Source organism: Aquarana catesbeiana, linkage group LG07 (genome assembly GCF_042186555.1).
Source record: "Aquarana catesbeiana isolate 2022-GZ linkage group LG07, ASM4218655v1, whole genome shotgun sequence".
Classification (NCBI taxonomy): domain Eukaryota; kingdom Metazoa; phylum Chordata; class Amphibia; order Anura; family Ranidae; genus Aquarana; species Aquarana catesbeiana.
The window spans coordinates 18691928-18715743 of NC_133330.1; the positions used below are offsets into that span (position 1 = coordinate 18691928).

The following is a 23816-nucleotide window of genomic DNA, read 5'->3' on the forward strand; positions in this document are numbered from 1 at the left end:
GTTGGTTCAAACTTGTCTTGCATATACACGGTCACAAAAATCTTGTCAGAAATTCCGAACGTCAAGAACGCAGTGACGTACAACACGTACAGCGAGCCGAGAAAAATGAAGTTAGAAAAATAGCCAGTGCGACTCTTCTGCTTGATTCGGAGCATGCGTGGAACTTTGTGAGTTGGAATTGTGTACACACGATCGGAAATTGGCTACAACGGATTTTGTTGTTAGAAAATTTGAGATCCAGATCTCAAATTTTGTGTGACGGAAATTCCGATGGAAAATGTCTGATGGAGCCTACACACGGATGGAATTTCCGACAACATGCTCCCATCGAACATTTTCCGTCTGAAAATCCGACCGTGTGTACGGGGCATTAGAGCTGTGAAAATGTGGAATAGACTCCCTCCGGAGGTGGTTCTGGCCAGCTCAGTAGATTGCTTTAAGAAAGGACTGGATTCTTTCCTAAATGTACAGAATATAATATAACTGGGTACTGACATTTATAGGTAAAGTTGATCCAGGGAAAATCCGATTGCCTCTCTGGGATCAGGAAGGAATTTTTTTCCCTGATGTAGCAAATTGGATCATGCTTTGCTGTTTTTTTTTCGCCTTCCTCTGGGTATAGGATTGGGTATATGGGATTATATAATATTTTTTTATTTTATTTTATTTTTTTTGTGTTTTTTTATGGTTGAACTAGATGGACTTTTTTCAACCTGACTAACTATGTAACTATTATAGTATACTGTAAACAGGAATATAATTAACATAGCTAAGGAACAGCCAACATACACATAAACATTAAGCTAATTAAACAACTAGCCACCTAGGTGGCTCAGTGCTCACCCAGACAATGTTGTGATGAATCAGAGATCGCACTCCAGCTCAGACTGCCTGGCACCAAGCTCACAACAAAGTACATTACACATTATTAAAAGTATAAACACAGAGACAAGCAGACAGAAACAATAAGTGACTCAATTAACAGCTTGCTGACCAGCTGCCGTCATTTTACTGTGGCAGGTCAGCACGATCCCACGAACTTTCGTAGCTATATGTCGGCTCGCAGGATCAGGATAACAGGCGCGCTGACCGCCGGCCACGAGCGATCGCGAGCACGAGGGACAGAACACGGAACAAATCTGTGTTCTGTACTGAGAGGAGTGACAGATCGTGTGTTCCTATTAGCTAGGAACCACGATCCTTAATTTCCTCTAGTCAGTCCCCTCCCCCTTCAGTTAGAATCACCTCCCAGGGAACACAATTATGCCTTGATCGCCCCCTAGTGTTAACCTCTACACTGCCAGTGTCATTTACACAGTAATCAGTGCATTTTTATAGCACTGATCGCTGTATAAATGCCAGTGGTCACAAAAATGTGTCAAAATTGTCTGATGTGTCCGCCATAATGTAGAAAGAAATATCACCGCTCCAGGCAGGTCAATCAGAGACAAACCTCTCCTTTAGGCTTGAAGACACGGGTGCTGGCAAAGCTTATAGCAATAAAGTTAGAGAAAAATCCTGGACAGCCACACTCAAAAAAATAATTTTTGCCTTTATTGAGTAAAAAAATCAACAAAAATACATGCTACAGCAGAACGGACAGAAGAGCTGACGCATTTCACACTACAAACAGTGCTTAATCATAGCTATGACTAAGCACTGTTTGTAGTGTGAAACGCATCAGCTCTTCTGTCCGTTCTGCTGTAGCATGTATTTTTGTTGATTTTTTACTCAATAAAGGCAAAAATTATTTTTTGAGTGCGGCTGTCCAGGATTTTTCTTTAACTTCAGTGTCCGCCATAATGTCACAGTCACAATAAAAATCACAGATCGCCGCCATTACTAGTAAAAAATAAATAAAAATGCTATAAATCTATCCCCTATTTTGTAGATGCTATAACTTTTGCGCAATTTTGCGATTTTTTTTTTACCAAAAATATGTAGAAGAATACATATTGGCCTAAACTTAGAACAAATTCGTTTTTTTTTTTTTTTAAAAGTGGATATTTATTATAGCAAAAAATTCAAAATATTGTTTTTTTTTTCCAAAATTGTCGCTCTTTTTTTGTTTATAGCACAAAAAATTAAAGCCGCAGAGGCGAACAAATACCACCAAAGGAAAGCTCTATCGGTGGGAAAAAAAAAGGTCATAAATTTTGTTTGGGTGCCGCGTCGCACGACCGCACAATTGTCAGTTAAAGCGACGCAGTGCCGAATCGCAAAAAATGGCCCGGTCATTCAGCAGCCAAATCTTCTGGGGCTGAAGTGGTTAACAATGGAATTCACACCTAGGCAATGATTTGATTTATCTTCATAGATTTCTTGAGGGATATTTTTGATAAATGTTTCTGTCCCAAGTGGAGTAGCCTCCCCAACCCAGCCTGCAGGAGAGCCACCATATTCCCTCTAACCCAGGGGTCTCAAACTGGTGGCCCTCCAGCTGTTTTGCGAAACTACAAGTCCCATGAGGCATTGCAAGACTGACAGTTACAAGCACAACTCCCCCGGGCAGAGGCATGATGGGACATGTAGTTTTGCAACAGCTGGAGGGCCGCCAGTTTGAGACTCCTGCTCTAACCTTTACCCTCTACAACATTACTATTACACCTTTCCATCCACTCCAGAAGGAATGCTTTATTGTCCTTGTACAGAGGATTAATCCAAGCCTCGCTCTCAGCGTTCATCACATTGTTGTCCATCATGGGAGAATGATCTGCTCTCTCCATGGGCCATATTCAGTCGGTAGGAGGCTTTCCCCTAGTCCTCTCCAAATGCCCTTGTCCTGGTTGAGTCTCTCACACTATGGAATAAATCATTGTTGACAGGCAGAATGCTAAGGGGTCTGTACTGTGTATAAAACAAAATAAATCTGTCTGAATGTCTCAACTGTCATGAATAATTCCCATAACCTAGGGGTCAGCAACCCATCGATCACGATCTACCCATCAATCGTGGGCAGGTGATTGGTAGATCGTGTCCCTGCCTTGTACACCCCCAAAACCTGGAACTGATCCCCTCTATTTTCCTCTTCCAGCAGCTGAAAGCTGGCTTCTCCTCTTCTCCCTCCCGCCGGCATTCATCTCCTGCAGGAGGAAAACAGAGGGGATCAGTTCCAGTAAAAGCCATTCCTCCTGTCCAGGTCCCCCTTCCTTTTTCTGCTTAGGCCTCCATGTGCTCCCCTGGTCCCCTTCCCTCCTCCCATAGTGTTTCCGGCTTCCCTTCTCTTCTCTCCCGTTGGCTGCTGTGGGGATCCTTTCACAATGGAAAGTGGGTAAAGGGGCCTGTAAATATGTCATTTAACAACACCTTCCTTTTCTGAATGAACATAGTGAGTGATCAGTACCGATCATTCAATGTTTTCATTCATAACTGACCCATAGGAAATGGTGTTTACTATGCTTCAGTTTGTGAAGTGGTAACAGGGAGATATCTGTGGAAAAGTGTGTGTTGTCCCTGAGCTGGTGTTGTGCGGCTGAGGATCGTTTATTTATAACGCAGATATATTCTTTGGTGCTTCCCAAGACTGGCAAACTTTATGTGACGGGTACTGGATTAGGTATATTTTCTGTTTTAAGGAATGTTATATTTGTTTATTTGTTAATAAATGGCCAACCTTGCCAAATTTTCTCCAGATCGGTGTCGTTCATCATTTGTTCTTAGTTGTAAGTTGGGGAGCTATATGTGGGAACAATGTAAAAGGTTTGGAGACATTAGGCACCGAAATTTGTTCATTTTCGTTTAGTTTTTTTTGGGTCATTCATTATGATCGCAATTCGAAAATTCGAAAATTCGTAAATCCGAAAATCCAAAAATAAGAAAGAAAATCTGAAAATGCGAAAGAACGAAAATTTGAAAATTTTAAATAATAACTAACTAATAATAACTAACTATTAAATTATAGGTATTTGAAATTCCTTTCAAAATTTGGCTGTTAGTGAATGTAATGAATACGAATTTATCCGAAGTTACGAATTACCTGAAATAATGAATGCCGCATCTAAACAGATTGAACGGAACTAATTAATAATAAAAAGTTTTTATTATTACTGTTATTTTATTATTATTAATTTGTTACGTTCCATTCGTTCAGATACAGCATTCGTTATTTCAGATAACTCATAACATTCAGATAAATTCATATTCGTTACATTGACTAACAGCCAAATTTGAAAGGAAATTCCAATACCTATAATTTAATAGTTAGTTATTATTTCAGATTTACGAATTTTCAGGTTTTCATATTTTAGAATTTATGAATTTTCAAATATTCAAACTTACGAATATTTGGAAAAATTAGTTAAACGGGTTTTCATTAATTTGTAAGTTTCCGAATTAACTCATTTGATGAAATTCGTTAAAAAACAAATTCGGAACTAAATGAATTGCACATGTCTAGGAGACATCTCTGGTACCCTAGTCATGTGTATACAGCTATTATAGGTATATTTTGTAAATGCTACATTCTCTCATAATGAATGGAGGTTGCCTAGAACTTGCTTGAAGGTTGCATTCTACGCATCATTTTCCCCATTCTCCTCTCTACTGCCTGGGATTTTGGCTGTCAACCCCTAGGCACTCAGAACAATCCTGATCTCACAGATTGTGTCTGTTAACCATTTGTTTGGGAATAAAAACGGAAAATTGCATATACTCACCTTTCCATAATTTTCCTTTCCTGGTGCATCTTCATGGCAGCATACATATGGGTTGTGACTCTGCCCCCACAACCTGATAGGACTGGTTAACAATAATTCAAAGACAGACCCGGCTCACAGCATTCTCTGTAAATCTCACCATTTGGGTGGGCATCTGTATGATGCCATGAAGATGCACCAGAAAAGGAAAATTACGGAAAGGGGAGTATACAATTTTCCGTTTTCCTGGTCCATCATGGCAGCATACATATGGGGACTAACTCGCCATACGAAAGGGTGCAAGAAAAATTTTGTAATCATCAGTAGCGCAAGTATGCGCCATGAATTTCCTAAATTTTACTGTCGGGAGCCGGGTTCACCTATTAAAGTGTAATGAAGGTGTCCTGGGAGGACCATATTGCTGACTTGCAAATAACCTCAGGAGACACTCAGCGCTGAGCTGTCCACAGAGCTGGCACTGCCCTAGTTAAATGTGCTTTTAAGACCTCCAAAACAGGAAGGCCTTGAAGAGTAGGCTCTTTTAATTGTCTTAACAATCTAGGAGGTGACTGAACGTGTTGATGCTGACTGACCCTGCCTTAAGCCACGCTGGAACCAAGAACATATTTCAGCTTTCCTGAATGAAAAGGTAGCTGCCAAGCAGGTCACCAGTGTTAGCTCAACATCCAGGGGATGTGATTCTCTCGACCAAGAAAGACGGAAAATTTACTTCCTGGTTAAATTGGAAGGAGAAAGACACCCAATGGATAAAAGCAGTCTGGAGTTTTAGGACTATTCTGTCTGGGTAGAACATTAAGTGAGGCTCCTTGAGTACAAAGCCTGCAGTTCTGACATCCTTTTTCACAGAGGTTGTAGCAACCAGAAATATGGTCTTTAGGGTTTGCAGAGTGTAGTCAATTCTGTAGGATAGAAATGAGGCATTGATAGAAGTGAGAACCATAAGCAAGTTCCACGTAGGGAACAATGGTTTCCTGGGAGGTCTATAACTTCATGCAAGCCTTTTCAGAATTGCATCACTAAAGGGTTAAGGACTCCTTAAACCCTTGCAAGTGCAGACAAGGCTTAACTTTGAGCTTTAAACATATTTGAACCTAGGCCCCTGTTCATCCCCAGTTGAGAGAACTGTAGAACCTTGGCTGGTTTAGGTGATAAAGGACTCCAGGTTTTTGCTGTGTGAGATCTCCATCATTTTCCCATAGTCTTTGGTAAATCTTATTCATGAAGACCTCTCTGGTTTGACACAAGGTAGGCACTACCTGTACTGAGCCCACTTGACTTGGTAGCCACTGCCTCTCAACTTCCATGCCATCAAAAGTAGTCTCTTGGAGCTGGATGGCAAAACTGTCCATGAGAGAGTGAATCCGTCATCACTGGAAGGGGCAATGGTGATTCAATGCTTAAGAGTAGGAGAGAGAGACACTAGAGCCTCCTTAGCCAACATGGTATATTTGCAAGTATTTATGCAGGAAGCTCCACTGACAGCCTAAGAATTCTACCCTTCCACTGTTGTCTAGGCACATTACAAATCTTGCTCCTTTTGCTAAAAGGAGTGAATGACAGAAGTGCTTTGAACACTACTCGGTTCAAGAAAATTCAATACTATTCCTCATAGACTTAACATCCATGACCTTAAGCAGCCTGCTCTTTGAAATGTGTCCCCCAACCTTTCTAGCTGGGGTCTGATGTGATAATGTTCCATCTGAAAACAATTGGTCAGTTATGAAGAACCAAGGATACTCTGGCACTATTCTGCTGGAAGAGACTTCACTCCCAAAGCACCTTTGGCTTTCTCTATCAGAGAACAGAAATTCCCTTGTGGGAGTTCTACTGAATTTTTCCCATCGCTATTGCAGACAGAAAGACCTTTGTGAATGCCCTGGGAGAGATGTACAGACCGAAGGGGAGGAACTCAACTGGTAGAGGAATTGGGACAAGTAGGTGTCTGATAAACCTACAGGAGAATCCAGTCTCCAAGATTTATGAATAATATAATTGAGTGGAGGTTTTCCATCTTGCACGACTCTAACTTCCTGTGCTGCTTGTCAAATTTTTTTTCTTAACTTTAGCACTGGGCACAGATTACCTGATTTTTATTTTTTATTTATTTATTTTTTTGCTAGAAACAGAGGTGAACCGGATCCTCATCTCCTCTGGGTACCTAGAACCTTCACGATTGCTCGTGTTTTTTTTTTTTTTTTTTTTAATCCAGCTACAAACTGGACCATATTTTTTTACTTTTCCATCAACTCTGGTAGCCTGGCTGACTGGAAGAGATTGAAAGGTAGACTTCCCACCTGTCAATGTTATATGATCGTTATGCTCATTGAATTATACCCCTGCATGGGTGAGTTTGCCATGATGTTATACTTTTTCAATAAAAATTATTGTACGAGAAAGACGGACCTCCCTTAAACTTCCACCAATGTCACACCAATATAGCTGATATGGCCCACTGATCCTGAAGGTTTTCCATCCAGGTGTGTGCGTAAGCTTCGCACAGGCACCCCCTGGATTAGTGCACCCTTAAAAAGGACTTCCGCTGTTCTCCTAAGACAGGAGCCTTAGATCTTTAAGGCTTCAATAATGAAGATTGGGTAGTTCTTCAGTTCGTTTACTAATCTTTTTCTCGGCCCGTAGGATTTTGCCTCCTGGTATCTACTTGGGAGTTGCCACCTGTATGCTGGACCTTTTTGAATTTTCAGTTTTTTGTCAGATGATATTCGCCCCGTGACCTGCTAATGGTCACCCTTGAGATGGCTGTATCCTGTCTACTCCCAAATAGATTGTATCTGTGTTCTGGTTTCTTGCACCATTTTTTTTTTTTGGCTGGATCCACCAACCATGGCTTCAGCCATAATGCACTCCTTGCTGTGACCGCGGGGAACACCGCTCTTGAAAAACATCAATTGACGTCTGACACATCCACCACAGAGTATGCCGCCAATTTCAGCTCTTACAAAGCTGTTACCACCTTGTCTCTTCACTTCTTCCAGACGGGGTTATTTAATCGCTTAAGCCCCGGACCATTTGGCTGGCCAAAGACCAGAGCACTTTTTTTGATTCGGCACTGCGTCGCTTTAACTGACAATTGCGCGGGCGATGTGGCTCCCAAACAAAATGTCCTGCTTGTATGACTGGTTCACTGATTTTCCCAGAAGTCTGCACCAGGATAAAAGTCAGATTTTTTTGGCATCCACTGCAATAAAAAATTCATTTTTGATAAGATACTCCCAATAGGGAATCACGTCTAAAGGGATGCGGACCCTGCCACTTTCCTCAGAGTCCTGCAGGTGCAGCAGCTGGTTGATAATTATGAAACCACTCCCATTACACTCAGTCAGCACATGGGCTGGTTATTGCTGGTGTGCCAGCACCTGCAGATGCTACAGTATGTAGGAGCACTTCAGATCTGGATCTAATTTTCTGACTAGAGCCTCCTTGAATGTGACAAGTCTTGCCAGCTACATTTATGATGCATCCATCATCGGAGGAGACTGCAGCAAGTTGACCTCTAGCTTTTTTAGGGTATACAGTTTTGACAGCCTGTTTATAAGGGCATTTTTCTCTGACCCCTTCAATTCTTCCTAGATTAACTCTTCCAGTTGTTCGGTGAAGGAAATTAGTACTTTCTAACCTTGTGGAGAGTTTTCTCCATTTCAACCCAGGCAATTGCGTCCTTAGCTGCCCTTGCAAAAAAGTCTCTATTGGGCAATCTTCAAAGCTTGTGGCCCCTTTAACGCTTTATTCTCACGGCAAGCTTTCCAATTTGGACACCACCTACTGGCTCTGGTTGGAAGTGCTAGGCAATTCATACCCTGTAGCTTGTCCAGCAATGACTTTCCACCACGAATGCAGCAACCATTAGTGCTGGTAATCTGTGGTGTTTGTAAACGGGGAGCAAATAAAATGAGAGGTGAGATGACGACATTGATCAATGTTGCCTGTATGTCTGCGCTTTGAACGGTGACTGTTCTGGCTTTTAGCAAGCTCTCTTCACCTTGAGGTCCTTGCCGGGCTGTATGGTGCTTGTTCCAGGCAGATTTGACATACTACAAGCCCTGGCAAAAATTATGGAATCACCAGTTCCTGAGGATGTTCCTTCAGTTGTTTATTGTTGTAGAAAAAAAGCCGATCACAGACATGGCCAAAAACTAAAGGCATTTCAAATGGCAACTTTCTGGCTTTAATAAACACTAAAAGAAATCAAGAAAAATAATTGTGGTGGCCAGTAACAGTTAGATTTATAGAACAAGCACAGGGAATAAATGATGGAATCACTCAATTCTGAGGAAAAAAATATGGAATCACCCTGTAAATTTTCATTACAAACACTAATGCCCTGTACACACGATAGGATTTTCCGATGGAAAATGTGTGATAGGACCTTGTTGTCGGAAATTCCGACCGTGTGTGGGCTCCATCACACATTTTCCATCGGAATTTCCGACACACAAAGTTTGAGAGCTTGCTATAAAATTTTCCGACAACAAAATCCGTTGTCGGAAATTCCGATCATGTGTACATAAATCCGATACACAAAGTGCCACGCATGCTCAGAATAAATTAAGAGACGAAAGCTATTGGCTACTGCCCCGTTTATAGTCCCGACGTACATGTTTTACGTCACCGCGTTCAGAACGATCGGATTTTCCGACAACTTTGTCCGACCGTGTGTATGCAAGATAAGTTTGAGCCAACATCCATCGGAAAAATCCATGGATTTTGTTGTCGGAATGTCCGACAAATACCGAGTATTTGCCCAAGTACTTGTACTCGGGCAAATGCTCCGATTCTTCCCATGATACCTGGACAGTCAGGGGGTGATTGGTGTGGCGGTGGGGGGAGTTACAAGCACCGATTCCCCCCGTATAGGTTTCAATAAAGTAGCTGACGGCCACTTCAACTCCTCTCCCCTCCGCGGCTTCCAGCTGCTAGCTGCTTTATTAAAATCTATACACAGGGGATCCGTGCTTGTAACTCCCCCCACCGCCGCACCAATCACCCCCTGACTGTCCCTGTATACTCCTTCAGTCCCCCTCTGTGTCCCACTACGTGTGCTCCAGTCATCCCCCTCCTCCATGTGCTCCGGTCCCCCCACCTCCGTGTGCTCCACCCCCCCTCCGTGTGCTCCGGTCCCCCCACCTCCGTGTGCTCCACCCCCCCTCCATGTGCTCCGGTCCCCCCCTCCTCCATGTGCTCCGGTCCCCCCACCCCCCTGTGCTCCACCCCCCCTCCATGTGCTCCGGTCCCCCCCGTCCTCCATGTGCTCCAGTCCCCTCACCTCCATGTGCTTTGGTCCTCCCACCTCCGTGTGCTTCGGTCCCCCCCCCCCTTCTCCGTGTGCTCCGCTCCCCCCCCTCCATGTGCCCCGCTCCTGTCCCCCCTCTGTGTCAATCTTTCAGGATGGAGTGCGGAGGAAGGAGCCAGTAAATCTGTTGGCTCCTTCCTATTCCAAATGAATAGAGTCAGTGATTACTGACTCTGTCCATTCATAACTGAGAATCATAAACTGTGTTTACAATACATCAGTTTTGTGAATGGAGAGGAGCCGCTGTCTCCTGTCCATTCATCTCCAGTGCAGCTGAGGCTGCAGAGAAAAGGACTGGGGAATCTCTGTCCCCACTCCCTTTCTGTGAAAAAAAAATAGCAAAAAATAAATAAAATTGTAAAAAAAAAAAAATAAAAAAACTACTACATGCGCCATCAGTGCTGCATATTAGTGCCACTGTCACGTGACCAGAGCAGTGTTGGCAGCTCTGCACATGCTCAGTTTTCTGTGAATTTCCTCCCTATCACATCTGAGCAGCCATATGACTATAGAGTCACATATGTGGGCGTATATACCGTGGTAAATTACAGCCCACTCCCTATCTCCTCCTCCATGCCTACAAACCAGATAAACACAATGGGGGTGGGATATTACGCGTGGATTGATGGAGGCTTCACCTCCCTTCTATTCTAAGACAGCAGTTGGAGGGACGTGGCACAGAAATCCGCCCACATCATGTTATTGCCAAAAAGAAATAAAGATTTGATATCAAATATATATTTCTATGACAATTTAAAACATTTTTTTGATATTATTTATTTTTACTCTGTATTCCAAAGGCTGTTTCTTTATTTTGAACATGTGACCAGCAGCAGAGGACTAGAAGCTCCTCCTGTTTATGTTTCCCTGCAGAAAGGCTGGGAGAGAGCCGGGTCAGGTGACAGCTGTATATCAATTAGGAAAAGGGTACTTGGATTTTTTTGAATTATATTAAAATAATTACAGTGCCATCATCCACATACAGAAAGAAACGGAGAATGTAAATTAAACAGTGTGTGTTTAGTATCACTTCAGATTGGGGTGTTGCTGTGTGTAAGCCAAGCTAATTATAAAAGAAAGACATCAATTTGCTCTAATTCATCCCAAAGATGTTCTATCAGGTTGAGGTCAGGGCTCTATGCAGGCCAGACAAGTTCCTCCACCCTAAACTCGCTCACCCATGAATTTATGGACCGTGCTTTGTGCACTGGTCCAAATCATTTGGTGGAGGGGGGATTCTGGTGTGGGGTTGTATTTCCAGGGCCGTCTTAATAGCATCATGGGCCCCTGGGCAAAGTAATGCTCTGGGGCCCCTACAATGGAGACAGCGCAGGTAAACAGACATCAAGTAGGTAGGAGGCTCCGCATTAACTACATGAACAATCACTCTGTACAGCAAAGAAACAGTGGGAAAATACTACAGTGTCTCACAAAAGTGAGTACACCCATCACATTTTTGTAATTATTTTATTATAGCTTTTCATGTGACAACACTGAAGAAATGACACTTTGCTACAATGTAAAGTAGTGAGTGTACAGCTTGTATAACTCAACACACAGCCATTAATGTCTAAACCGCTGGAAACAAAAGTGAGTACACCCCTAAGTGAAAATGTCCAAATTGGGCCCAAAGTGTCAATATCTTGTGGCCACCATTATTTTCCAGCACTGCCTTAACCCTCTTGGGCATGGAGTTCACCAGAGCTTCACAGGTTGCCACTGGAGTCCTCTTCCCCTCCTCCATGATGACATCAAAGAGCTGGTGGATGTTAGAGACCTTGCGCTCCTCCACCTTCCATTTGAGGATGTCCCACAGATGATCAATAGGGTTTAGGTCTGGAGTCATGCTTGACCAGTCCATCACCTTTACCCTCAGCTTCTTTAGCAAGGCAGTGGCCGTCTTGGAGGTGTGTTTGGGGTCGTTATCATGTTGGAATACTGCCCTGCGGCCAAGTCTCCGAAGGGAAGGGGATCATGCTCTGCTTCAGTGTGTCACAGTACATGTTGGCATTCATGGTTCCCTCAGTGAACTGTAGCTCCCCAGTGCCGGCAGCACTCATGCAGCCCCAAACCATGACACTCCCACCACCATGCTTGACTGTAGACAAGACACACTTGTCTTTGTACTCCTCACCTGGTTGCTGCCACACACACTTGTCACCATCTGAACCAAATAAGTTTATCTTGGTCTCATCAGACCACAGGACATGGTTCCAGTAATCCATGTCCTTAGTCTGCTTGTCTTCAGCAAACTGTTTGCGGGCTTTCTTGTGCATCATCTTCAGAACTGGCTTCCTTCTGGGATGACAGCCATGCAGACCAATTTGATGCAGTGTGCGGCGTATGGTCTGAGCAATGACAGGCTGACCCCCCAACCCTTAAACCTCTGCAGCAAAGCTGGCAGCACTCATACGTCTATTTCCCAAAGACAACCTCTGGATATGACCCTGAGCACGTGCACTCAACTGCTTTGGTTGACAATGGCGAGGCCTGTTCTGAGTGGAACCTGTCCTGTTATACCGCTGTATGGTCTTGGCCACCGTGCTGCAACTCAGTTTCAGGGTCTTGAAAATCTTCTTATAGCCTAGGCCATCTTTATGTAGAGCAACAATTCTTTTTTTCAGATCCTCAGAGAGTTCTTTGCCATGAGGTCCCATGTTGAACTTGAACCAGTGACCAGTATGAGAGAGTGACAGCAATAACACCAAATTTAACACACCTGCTCCCCATTCACCTGAGGCCTTGTAATACTAACAAGTCATATGACACCGGGGAGGGAAAACGGCTAATTGGGCCCAATTTGGACATTTTCACTTAGGGGTGTACTCACTTTTGTTGCCAGCAGTTTAGACATTAATGGCTGTGTGTTGAGTTATTTTGAGGGGACAACAAATTTACACTGTTATACAAGCTGTACACTCACTACTTTACATTGTAGCAAAGTGTCATTTCTTCAGTGTTGTCTCATGAAAAGATAGAAAAAAATATATTTACAAAAATGTGAGGGGTGTACTTACTTTTGTGAGATACTGTACATACATAAAGTAACAAAGCTGTCTTGTGCATATAATATATCTGCTAGAATGATGCTCAGGACAGTTGTAACAAGTATAGACACGGCCGCCAATAAAAATCATGGGGCACCCACCCTTGATATCCCCCCCAGCTCTGTGACCCCTCTACACCCCAGATATCCCCCCAGCACTGTGACCCCTCTACACCCCAGATATTCCCCCAAGACTGTGACCCCTCTACACCCCAGATATTCCCTTCAGCACTCTGACCCCTCTTTACCCCAGATATCCCCCCAGCACTGTGACCCCTCTACACCCCAGATATTCCCCCAGCACTGTGACCCCTCTGTGACCCCTCACTGTGACGAAGACATACCCGCCTACATTGGATTGGTTCGTCCTTGCTTGTTGGGTCTTTGGAGGCATTTTAAAACAACCTGCTGTGATTAGGTTATTAGGGACCCATGTAAGGAATCCCCAGTGGAATGCCAGTTATGGTGGATTACCTGGTATTTACAATGGTGGTATCTGCAGATTGTGGTTCGTCCCCGAGCCGGTACAGTGCGGCAGGGACCGTGGAAGTAATTACGCAGCAAAATTTGATACTTGGTGCCTCCAAGGATCGGCAACCTAAAAAGTGTTATGTTTTTTGTTTGGTAATATTGGTTTACATAATTTGTTTTTAGTTTGATAAAGGGGCCAAAATGGCCAATTTACTCAAACCTTTTGTGTCAGGGTATTTTTTGGTAAGTCTAGTTGGGGTAACAGCAGGGATGGACTGGCCATCGGGACTACCGGGAGCTTCCCGGTGGGCCGAATGGCTCAGTGGGCCGGTTTCAGTGGCTGCCTATTGTGTCTACGATTTACCCGTCAATCGCCGACAGCTGGCGCCTGACCGGTAGATCAAGATGCATGCAGAGTAGCGCAGGCAGCCTCTGTAGTAAGTTCTCTCTCATGTCACGCCGCTGCTGCTCCCCCCGGCAGCCCCTCCTCCTCCTCTCTTCTCGCCCATCTCCATTTGCTTGTGACATCATCTGGGATGGACGAGAAGAGAGGAGGTGGAGGGGCCGCCGGGGGGAGCAGCAGCGGCGTGATATGAGAGAGAACTTACTACAGAGGCTGCCTGCGCTACTCTGCATGTGAAGAAAACAACAAGTAAACGCTGTGCCCTGAATGTACCCCATGTGTCCTGATTGTACCTCATGTGCCCTGAATGTGCCCTGATGTGCGCTGAATGTACCCCATGTGCCCTGATTGTACCCCATGTGCTCTGATGTGCCCTGATTGTACCTCATGTGCCCTGAATGTGCCCTGATGTTCCCTGAATGTGCCCTGATGTACCCCATGTGTCTGATGTTCCCTGAATGTGCCCTGATGTTCCCTGAATGTGCCCTGATGTTTCCTTAATGTGCCCTGATGTACCCCATGTGCCTGATGTGCCCTAAATGTGTCCTGATGTTCCCTGAATGTGCCCTGATGTTTCCTGAATGTGCCCTGATGTACCCCCATGTGCCCTGATGTACCCCGTGTGCCTGATGTGCCCTGAATGTGCCCTGATGTGCCCTGATGTACCCCATGTGCCTGATGTTCCCTGAATGTGCCCTGATGTTCCCCGAATGTGCCCTGATGTACCCCGTGTGCCTGATGTGCCCTGAATGTGCCCTGATGTGCCCTGAATGTACCCCATGTGCCCTGATGTTTCCTGAATGTGCCCTGATGTTCTCTGAATGTGCCCTGATGTACCTCATGTGCCCTGATGTGCCCTGATGTGCCCTGAATGTGTCCTGAATGTGTCCTGATGTACCCCATGTGCCTGATGTACCCTGATGTTCCCTGAATGTGCTTGATGTGCCCTGAATGTGCCCTGATGTACCCCATGTGCCTGATGTGCCCTGATGTACCCCATGTGCCTGATGTGCCCTGATGTTCCCTGAATGTGCCCTGAATGTGCCCTGAATGTGCCCTGATGTACCCCATGTGCCTGATGTGCCCTGAATGTGCCCCATGTACCCTGATGTTCCCTGAATGTGCCTGATTTTTTCCCCCGAATGTGCCCTGATGTACCCCATGTGCCTGATGTTCCCTGAATGTTCCCTGAATGTGCTCTGATGTGCCCCGATGTGCCCTGAATGTGCCTCATGTACCCTGATGTTCCCTGAATGTGCCTGATTGTTTCCCCTGAATGTGCCCTGATGTACCCCATGTGCCTGATGTGCCCTGAATGTTCCCTGAATGTGCTCTGATGTGCCCTGATGTTCCCTGAATGTGCCCTGATGTGCCCTGATGTACCCCATGTGCCTGATGTGCCCTGAATGTTCCCTAAATGTGCTCTGATGTGCCCTGATGTGTCCTGGTGTGCCCTGAATGTGCCCTGATGTTCCCTGATGTACCCCATGTGCCTGATGTGCCCTGATGTGCCCTGATGTACCCCATGTGCCTAATGTGCCCCGATGTGCCCAAAAGTGCCCTGATGTGCCCAAATGTGCCCTGATGTGCCCCATGTACCCTCATGTGCTGTGTTCTGTTGTCCCGATGTGCGCTGTGCCCCGATGTGCTTGTACCCTGATGTGCGCTGTGTCCTGATGTGCTATGCCCTGGGCCAGTCTGGATAAAGTCCAGGGCCACATTTTTATCCCAGTCCAGCCCTGGGTAACAGGATGATGGTGCAGCATGTAGTTATACAAAAGGGGTGGGATACATCTGGGGTACCTTGGTCATGTATATGTAGAGGTTTCTTGAACTATGGTTGATTGACCTCCCAAATTATGGTGCCTCCGTGGTTCCGGACCCAATACCACATAGCAGAACCAGTGGTATGACACCAATGAACATTTAGCTGTCTGTGGCATTCTTACCAAAACTGTAAGGAGTTAATTCTTTTGACTGATGACCAATGTAAGGGGCATTCTTCCCACTGAGCCCGGATGAATTAATTTTTGCAAGAGTGCCACGAGACATGAAAGTTACTCCTCTAGGGCAAAAAGGTTGAGAGGCTGTGTTAGACCTTCACCCAAACAGGATGTGTAATGTGTGAACCACCGCAAGGGGGACATGGGAGGTCAGTGGGAGAGGAGGTGACATGATAACTTCTGACTGATGGTAGAAGTTAATCCCAGGACAGGACAGGAAGTTGGTGACTTCCACAAATCTAAATAATAAAGATAAATAAGATGACTTTTCATAGCGAGTTGTTTTACAATGGTACATTTATTTTCAGACATACATTACATGGATGGTAGCAGACATGGGAGGATATGAGGAGACCTTAGTGAGCTGTGTCAGCAGATCCTCTAAACTCTATAGACATGTGAGCGGATTATCATCAGTGTGGTATGTCATATGCTGTGAACACACTTATCCCAGGTAGAAGTACAACTAGCAGGGAACATCCATGGATTTTCTGGGAGAGACCTATCTGATCTTCTACAACACGATAGATGATAAGACATGGCAGGGAGTGACTGGTGATTAGAATCCAAGGATGGATATCATGTCTTCCTCTCAGAGAAAACACCTGCAGAAAGAAGAGACAAAACAATGACCCTCATGGAGGGATATTCTGTAGAGCAGGGGTGGGCAACCTTTCAGAGGTTGAGGTCCACCTCAACAACATTGAGGAAATCCACAATTTGGGGGGTGCGTCATCACCCCTTTTAAAAAATCAAAATCAAACCCCCAATAAAAAGACGGCATGAAGAACACATAGTGTGTCACAGTAGTGTCTTCTGCCTTGCTTCAAATCACTCCCCCCCCCACGGTAGTATCCTCAGCCCCCCCACATGGTAGTGCTCTCAGCCCCCCACACGATAGTGTCCTCTGCCCCCCCAACACGGTATTGTCCTCTACCCAACCACAGTAGTATCCTCTCCCCCCCACACAGTAGTGTCCTCTGCCCCCCAACCCCTAATAAATAACTCCCCAGCACTCTGACCCCTCTACACCCTAGATACCCCCTCCCCCAGCACTCTGACCCCTCTACAGCCTAGACATGGGGATGTCTAGGCTGTAGAGGGGTCAGAGTGCTGGGCCAGCACTCTGACCCCTCTACATCCCAGATATCCCCCCCAGTACTGTGACCCCTCTACACCCTAGATATCCATCCCCCCAGCACTGTGACCCCTCTACACCCCAAGAATTCCCCTCAGCACTCTGACCCCTCTACACCCCAGATATCCCCCCAGCACTGTGACCCCACTACATCCTCTGCCCCTCCACATGGCAGTGTCCATAGCCCCCCCACACAGTAGTGTCCTCTGTCCACCCTCCCCCCACTGTAGTGCCCTTTGCCTCCCCCCATAGCAGTGTCCTCTACTATCCCCCCACAGTAATGTCCTCTGCCCCCCCAAAGCAGTGTCCTCTGCTCCCCCCACTGTAGTGCCCTCTGCCACCCCCTCCCCATAGCAGTGTCCTCTGCACCCCACCCCACCCCACCCCCTCCACAGTAGTGTCCTCTGTCCACCTCCTCCCCATAGCACTCTGCTCTGCATCACCCTCCACAGTAGTGTCCCCCACATGGTTTCCTTTGCCCCCCCCACAGTAGGGCCCCCCCCAGGAAGTGTTCTCTGTAACCCACAAGTGGTGACATTTGCCCCCTTCACAACACACACAGCTGTGTATAGGTAGCTCTCTCCTACCTTACACTGGCTGTACATCAGAGGGAACCGCCTAGCAACCAGTAGTGTCCTCTGCCCCCCCACACGGTAGTGTTCTCTGCCCCCCATGGTAATGTTCTCTGCCCCCCATATAGCAGTGTCCTCTGCCTCCTCATAGTATTGTCCTGGGCTCCCCCAAAACAGTGTCCTCTGTCCACCCTCCCCTCACTGTAGTGCCCTCTGCCTCCCCCCATAGCAGTGTCCTCTGCCATCCCCCACAGTAATGTCCTCTGCCCCCCCAAAGCAGTGTCCTCTGCTCCCCCCGCTGTAGTGCCCTCTGCCACCCCCTCCCCATAGCAGTGTCCTCTGCACCCCTCCACAGTAGTGTCCTCTGTGCACCTCCACCCCATAGCACTCTGCTCTGCATCACCCTCCACAGTATTGTCCCCCACATGGTTTCCTCTGCCCCTCCCCCCCACAGTAGCCCCCCCCCAAGAAGTGTTCTCTGTCCCCCACAAGTAGTGACATTTGTCCTCTTCACAACACACACAGCTGTGTGTAGGTATCTCTCTCTTACCGTACACCGGCTGTAGATCAGAGGGAGCCGCCTAGCAACCAATCACCTTCTGGTTAACTTTCAAAGTTAACTAAAGCAGCTCCCGTGCTCCCGCCCTCCATCCAGCACTGCTTTGCCTCTCAGTCCATTTTGCTTTTAAAAGGAAAGTGGCAGAGATTGGGAAGAAGCATTGGCACAGCCCTGTTCCTGATCTACCCATCGGCTTCCTGAGATCGACAGGTAGATCGCGATCAACAGGTTGCCGACCCCGGCTCTAGGTGGAACACAGTAGAAAATTCTACTCACCTCGGCTGGAACAAGCAGACAGATAGGGCGACCAGGAACACCAGAACCCCCAGAATCAATCTTATAATATTCATGACAAGGTAGGAGGGAGGTCCAGAGCTGGAGACTGAGGATGACACAAAAACACAGTATAGAAGACATGTAAATATACTTGCTCTTTGTCTGGAATAAAGGTCACGTATAAGCCATAATATCTTCTATACAATGAGTTCATCAGACATTGAGGTTCAGTTTCGAAATTTTGCTCTGCACCCCCATTATACCTTACAATAGCCTGGTCTATAATGTATTTCTGGCCCCCAGGACACCAACTGGTCTTTCCTCTATATCCATTCCGCAGCACATACATGTTTTCCTCTATATTACACCTCCAGAATATCTATTGGCCTTTCCTCTATATGCCTCCTCCAATGTACCCATGTTTCTTTACTCTATATACTGCTACAAGTAAACCCATTGCTCTTTACTCCATATTCCACCCCCAGCACACCCATTGGCCTTTAATCTATATCCTGCCCCAAGCACACGCATTGGCCCTTGATCTACTGTATATACTACCAGAAGTAAACCCATTGGTCTTAACGCTATATCTCACCCCCAGTACACCCATTGGCCTTTATTCTATAAACTACCACAAGTACACCCCATTGATCTTTACTATGTATTCCACCCCTAACACACCCATTGGCCTTTACTCTATATCCTGCCCTTAGCAAATACTTACATAGTTATTCAGGTTGAAAAAAGACACAAGTCCATCAAGTTCAACCAATAAAAGGGAATATATCATACAATCCCATATACACAATCTTATACCCACATTTGATCCAGAGGAAGGCAAAATACCCCAGCAAAGCATGATCCAATTTGCTCCAACAGGGGAAGAATTCCTTCCTGTTTCCCCCCAGAGGCAATCGGATATTCCTTGTATCCCTGGAATGTTAGTACCCAGTTATATGATGTACACCTAGGAAAGAATCCAGGCCTTTTTTAAAGCAATCTACTGAGCTGGCCAGAACCAGCTCTTGAGGGAGACTATTCCACATTTTCACAGCTCTTACTGAGGTGAGGTCAGGGGCGGACTGACCATTCGGGCACTCGGGCACTGCCCGAGGGCCCCATGCCACTAAGGGGCCCCATCAGGGTTGCCAGCCTCAATAAAACCAGGGACAGTATGTAAAAATGTGTGTTTTTTTAAAAATCCCAAGATTATAGCTGCTCCGCCTCTCCAGTACCTTTTCAGTGTGTGTATGTGTATTCTGTGTGTGTGTATACTGTGTGTGTATATTGTGTGTCTGTGTGTGTATACTGTATGTGTGTGTGTATAATGTGTGGCCCCATAATCTCCTTTTGCCGGGGGGCCCCATAATCTCCTATTGCCCTTGGAGCACCATAATCTCCTATTCCCTGGGGGCCCCATAATCTTCTCCTATTGCCCGGGGGCCCCATAATCTCCTATTGCCCGGGGGCCCCATGAGTTGTCAGTCCGCCCCTGGGTAAGGTTGAGGTCTGGTCCGGTGTCGACGTATCATGGCAGGCACCAAGCAATTCATTTAAAATCCTCCTGCCTGCTAGTGCCACCTTTAGTTGCTTTTAGTGATGTCTAATTATCAAACAATCCCACGTATACTACCACAACAGTATTTACACATCTCACCTGTCACATTGAGAAATGTTCCATTTCCATATCCCGACACTGCATGGATGAACTGAAGAGTGACTTCACAGTAATACATCCCAGAGTCTTCAACCTCCACACTGTACAGAACAATGGTGGCTGATCGTTTGCTGATAAATTGATCGGTATCTGCTGTGGAGAGCCTCCCGGAGTAATTGTGATTATTTTCCGAGACCTCCAACCCAGATTTTATCATATCTCTGTACCACTTGTAGGATCCCATCGAAGTGCTATTCTTATCACTGATATTGTAGTCACATGGTATGGTGACTGGACTGCCCTCTTTGGCCCATATTATTGGAATCTGCGATACGTGGATTGTCTGTGATAGAAGTCCTAATAGATAGATAGATAGATAGATAGATAGATAGATAGATAGATAGATAGATAGATAGATAGATAGATACACAGGAACATCTTTTTTCTTTCACTTTACTAAAGGTTTTCATAAAGAATGGACCATTCATCTAGTGTGAACTCCATCTTCCTTTGTCTCATGCACCAGTAGACATGGTTCTGCCACTAAATATCTACAAATAATTACAGCTGCTGTAGAGGGAATACTGGCACTCGGTACAGAGGACAGGGTCCGGATTATGTGGCACCCCTCACACTTACCTACAATGTAAATCATGTGAGAGGCTCTTTCTGTCGTATCAGTAAATGTAATGATATAGAGATGAGCCTCAGCTGAAGGAAAATTGAGGTATATTTATAAAGCAGTCAATCTGACGTTCACCAAACATTCACTGTTCTGAATCTTCCTGGCACATATGTGTAGCCTCCCTGGCGGTATTCCCGAGTGTGGCTCGGGGTTAAAATTCAGTACCATTAGCGGTAACCCCGAGCCACACTCGGGATCGCATTGCAGGATCCTGGGGCGGCGTTACTTACCTTGTCCCCGGGATCCTGCGATGTCCCCCGCAGTGTCCGAGGACTCCGTCCTCCTCCGAAGCCTCTCCGTGCCAGGCTCCGTTCCCTGCGAGCGGCGCGACGCACGGGGGCGGAGCCTGGCGGCAAATTCAAAAAACTGTCAAAATCATAACACATACAGTACTGTAATCTTACAGATTACAGTACTGTATGAAATGATTTCACATCCCTTTTGTCCCCAGTGCTCTGGCCCATGCCCTGCATGCAGTTTTACATGATATACACTGTTCTTTCTGCCTGGAAACTGGAGATTGTCCATAGCAACCAAAAAGTGTCCCTTTACGTCAAAAGTGGCTTTAGACCAGCTAGAAAACAGCGATAGTAAATTAGAACACTTGCAGAATTGAGCGATAGTGAATTGTGGGGAAATTTATTTTATTACTATTTTTTAAAATTTTTTTTAATTATTTATTTTTATTTATTATATTATAATTTATGTTTTTGTGTTTCAAACTTTATCATACCCGGGATATCTACTAGACTCTGGTTTGGACAGATTTAAGTGTGTTATTGTTAAGATTTACAGACCTACAATATAAAACGCCAAATTTCCATGCAAAATAATGGTACCGCTTTCAGCACCTAAAATCCGAAATAATCATACCGCCAGGGAGGTTAAAATAAGAGGCAATGATTCACCACCAGTGAATGTTTAATAAGTCACCTTCATTTCTTTAAAATATGCCCCCATAGTGTCCTGCATTAAATTATGTTTCCACACTTAGCTTTGGGTGGAGGTTTGCTTTATTTTAAACAGTGTGTTATACTCAGTATATTAAACTTCAGTTTATAAAGCCCAACTAGCATTTGTTGTCTTTCTGCATTTGATGATGAATGAATGCATTATGAAAGTATTATCCTCGGTAGTTGAGTATTATTGAATATTGTCTCCTTCCATTTAATAGTCCACCCACCATAATCTTTGCCATCATCCCACCCCTATCCTCTCCACTTCCTTGTCCCCTAGTATGATAACCCACCATAGTCTTCACCATAATCTACCTTGTCCCCTAGTATGATGGCCCACCATTGTCTTTGCCATCACCTACCTCATCCCCAGTATGATGGCCCACTATAGTCTTCACCTTCAACTACGTCATCCCCAGCATGATGGCCCACCATAGTCTTTGCCATCACCTACCTCATCCCCTGAAGGATAGCCCACCATAGTCCTTGCTACCACCTACCTCATCCTCAGTATGATGACCCACCATAATCTTTGCAATCACCTATCTCATCCTCAGTAAGGTGGTCCACAAATCATTTTTCGAATGTTCAATCATCAGACAGATGGACATTGAATACAATATCTTTCCTCACCTTGCAGAGCTGCCAATATAATCAGCAGAGTCTCTTCTTCGAGCATGGTTTTGTCAACGACAGGCAAAGAGTGACAGAAAACAACCCAGTTTTCTGTAGCACAGTAGCTGAAGGAACAGAAACCAGCAGAGAGAACTGAAATAACGACTTCACAGAATAAAAAAATATTTAGCAGAAACCAGACAACTATCTACAGGTAGATTGTAATCACCAGACCATGGCCCCCAACTGCCCTTCTTTTAGGATTGACCCTTGTTTGGAAGGATTTGCCCTCTTTTGGAAGAATTGGCCCTCTTTTGGGAGAATTGTTCATCTCTTGGAAGATAAAGTGTATGAACTAGTGCGATACTCTGTGTTTGAAAAAGAGAGATGTTATTGCACAAGTGTGTATAAACAGTGTCTAATGTTCAAAAGATAAAGCTGCCATTCCTTGTAGCGTCCCCACATATATAAATAGTAGTATTCAAAATATATGAAATGGTGCTAAATTTGCTCCAAAATATATAAATAGTAAAGTGCTCACATATAAAAATGCGTACAAATCTATACAAACATAACAATATGCCAAATGAAAAATGTCACTCATAGGTGACCACCATAAAAATAACAAACCAAGATCCAGTGAAAAAAGAAGTGCAACACAAATAAAGTGCCAAATAGTAATCAAAAGTGACCACAAAAATGTGGTAAATAACAGTCCATTGCAAAGATGTGTCAAAAAACGCAGTTCTAAGTGACAGTGCTAACAGTTAATTCGTAATCCAGTGATAGAAATATTGCTCATGCAGTCCGGTGCTTAATCCAGGGAAATGAGTACACTCCACCAATAAATGCATTATAGAGAATATCAGGCAATAGATCAAACACTGGCCTCCTTGAAATCCCCGTCACTCCGTTTCCCGGCTCGCACATAGGGAAAGCAATAAAACTCCTCATGGTGTAGTATAAACAACTATTTTATTAAAATGAATGCAGAAACTTACAGTTAATAATATTGCATCCGGCGAGATCTATGGACCATGGGGTCACGAACGGGCTGAATGCTAACAGAATCCAGGTTTCCGAACTTCCCACCCTCCCTCCTTAAGGTTAAGGGTTTTTTACTGTTGTTTTGTATTTTTACAGGTCACTGGGCTGGGGCACTTCTGTCATAGTGGCTGGCGGGGCAAGAGGTCCTTGGATGTGTTATGATTAGGGTCAAAAAGGTTCATTTGTAGAGACCCAGCTCAGGTACGGCTCCCATTGTTCTGGCTGGTGGTACCTGCGATGTTGGTTTGTCTTTGAATCCATGTTTCTGCAGCTGGAGGCCTAAAAATGTTGGTTACGCAGGTACTTGTAGTGCATGTCACAAGGACTGTGGGGCTCCTTGAATACTGTCTGTATGTTCACATGTTTAATATGTTATTTATATTTGGTTAATAAAAGGCTGTTATGGCCATTTAAACTCCAGTCGT

The 23816-nt window shown here is 45.1% G+C and overlaps 2 protein-coding genes across 2 annotated transcripts in view; both read right to left on the reverse strand.

Moving 5' to 3' along the window:
• Nucleotides 1-23816, reverse strand: part of LOC141102383 (natural cytotoxicity triggering receptor 3-like) — a 256469-nt gene that overhangs the window by 194095 nt on the left and 38558 nt on the right. The window lies entirely within an intron of this gene.
• On the reverse strand, nt 16166-22473 carry LOC141102381 (natural cytotoxicity triggering receptor 3-like). The gene is made up of 4 exons (XM_073591337.1): nt 22363-22473; nt 20089-20445; nt 18432-18537; nt 16166-16491 (listed from the first exon to the last, which is right to left on the reverse strand). Exons 1-4 carry the CDS (start codon nt 22406-22408, stop codon nt 16479-16481), a joined length of 522 nt encoding a protein of 173 aa, XP_073447438.1. The 5' UTR covers nt 22409-22473; the 3' UTR covers nt 16166-16478.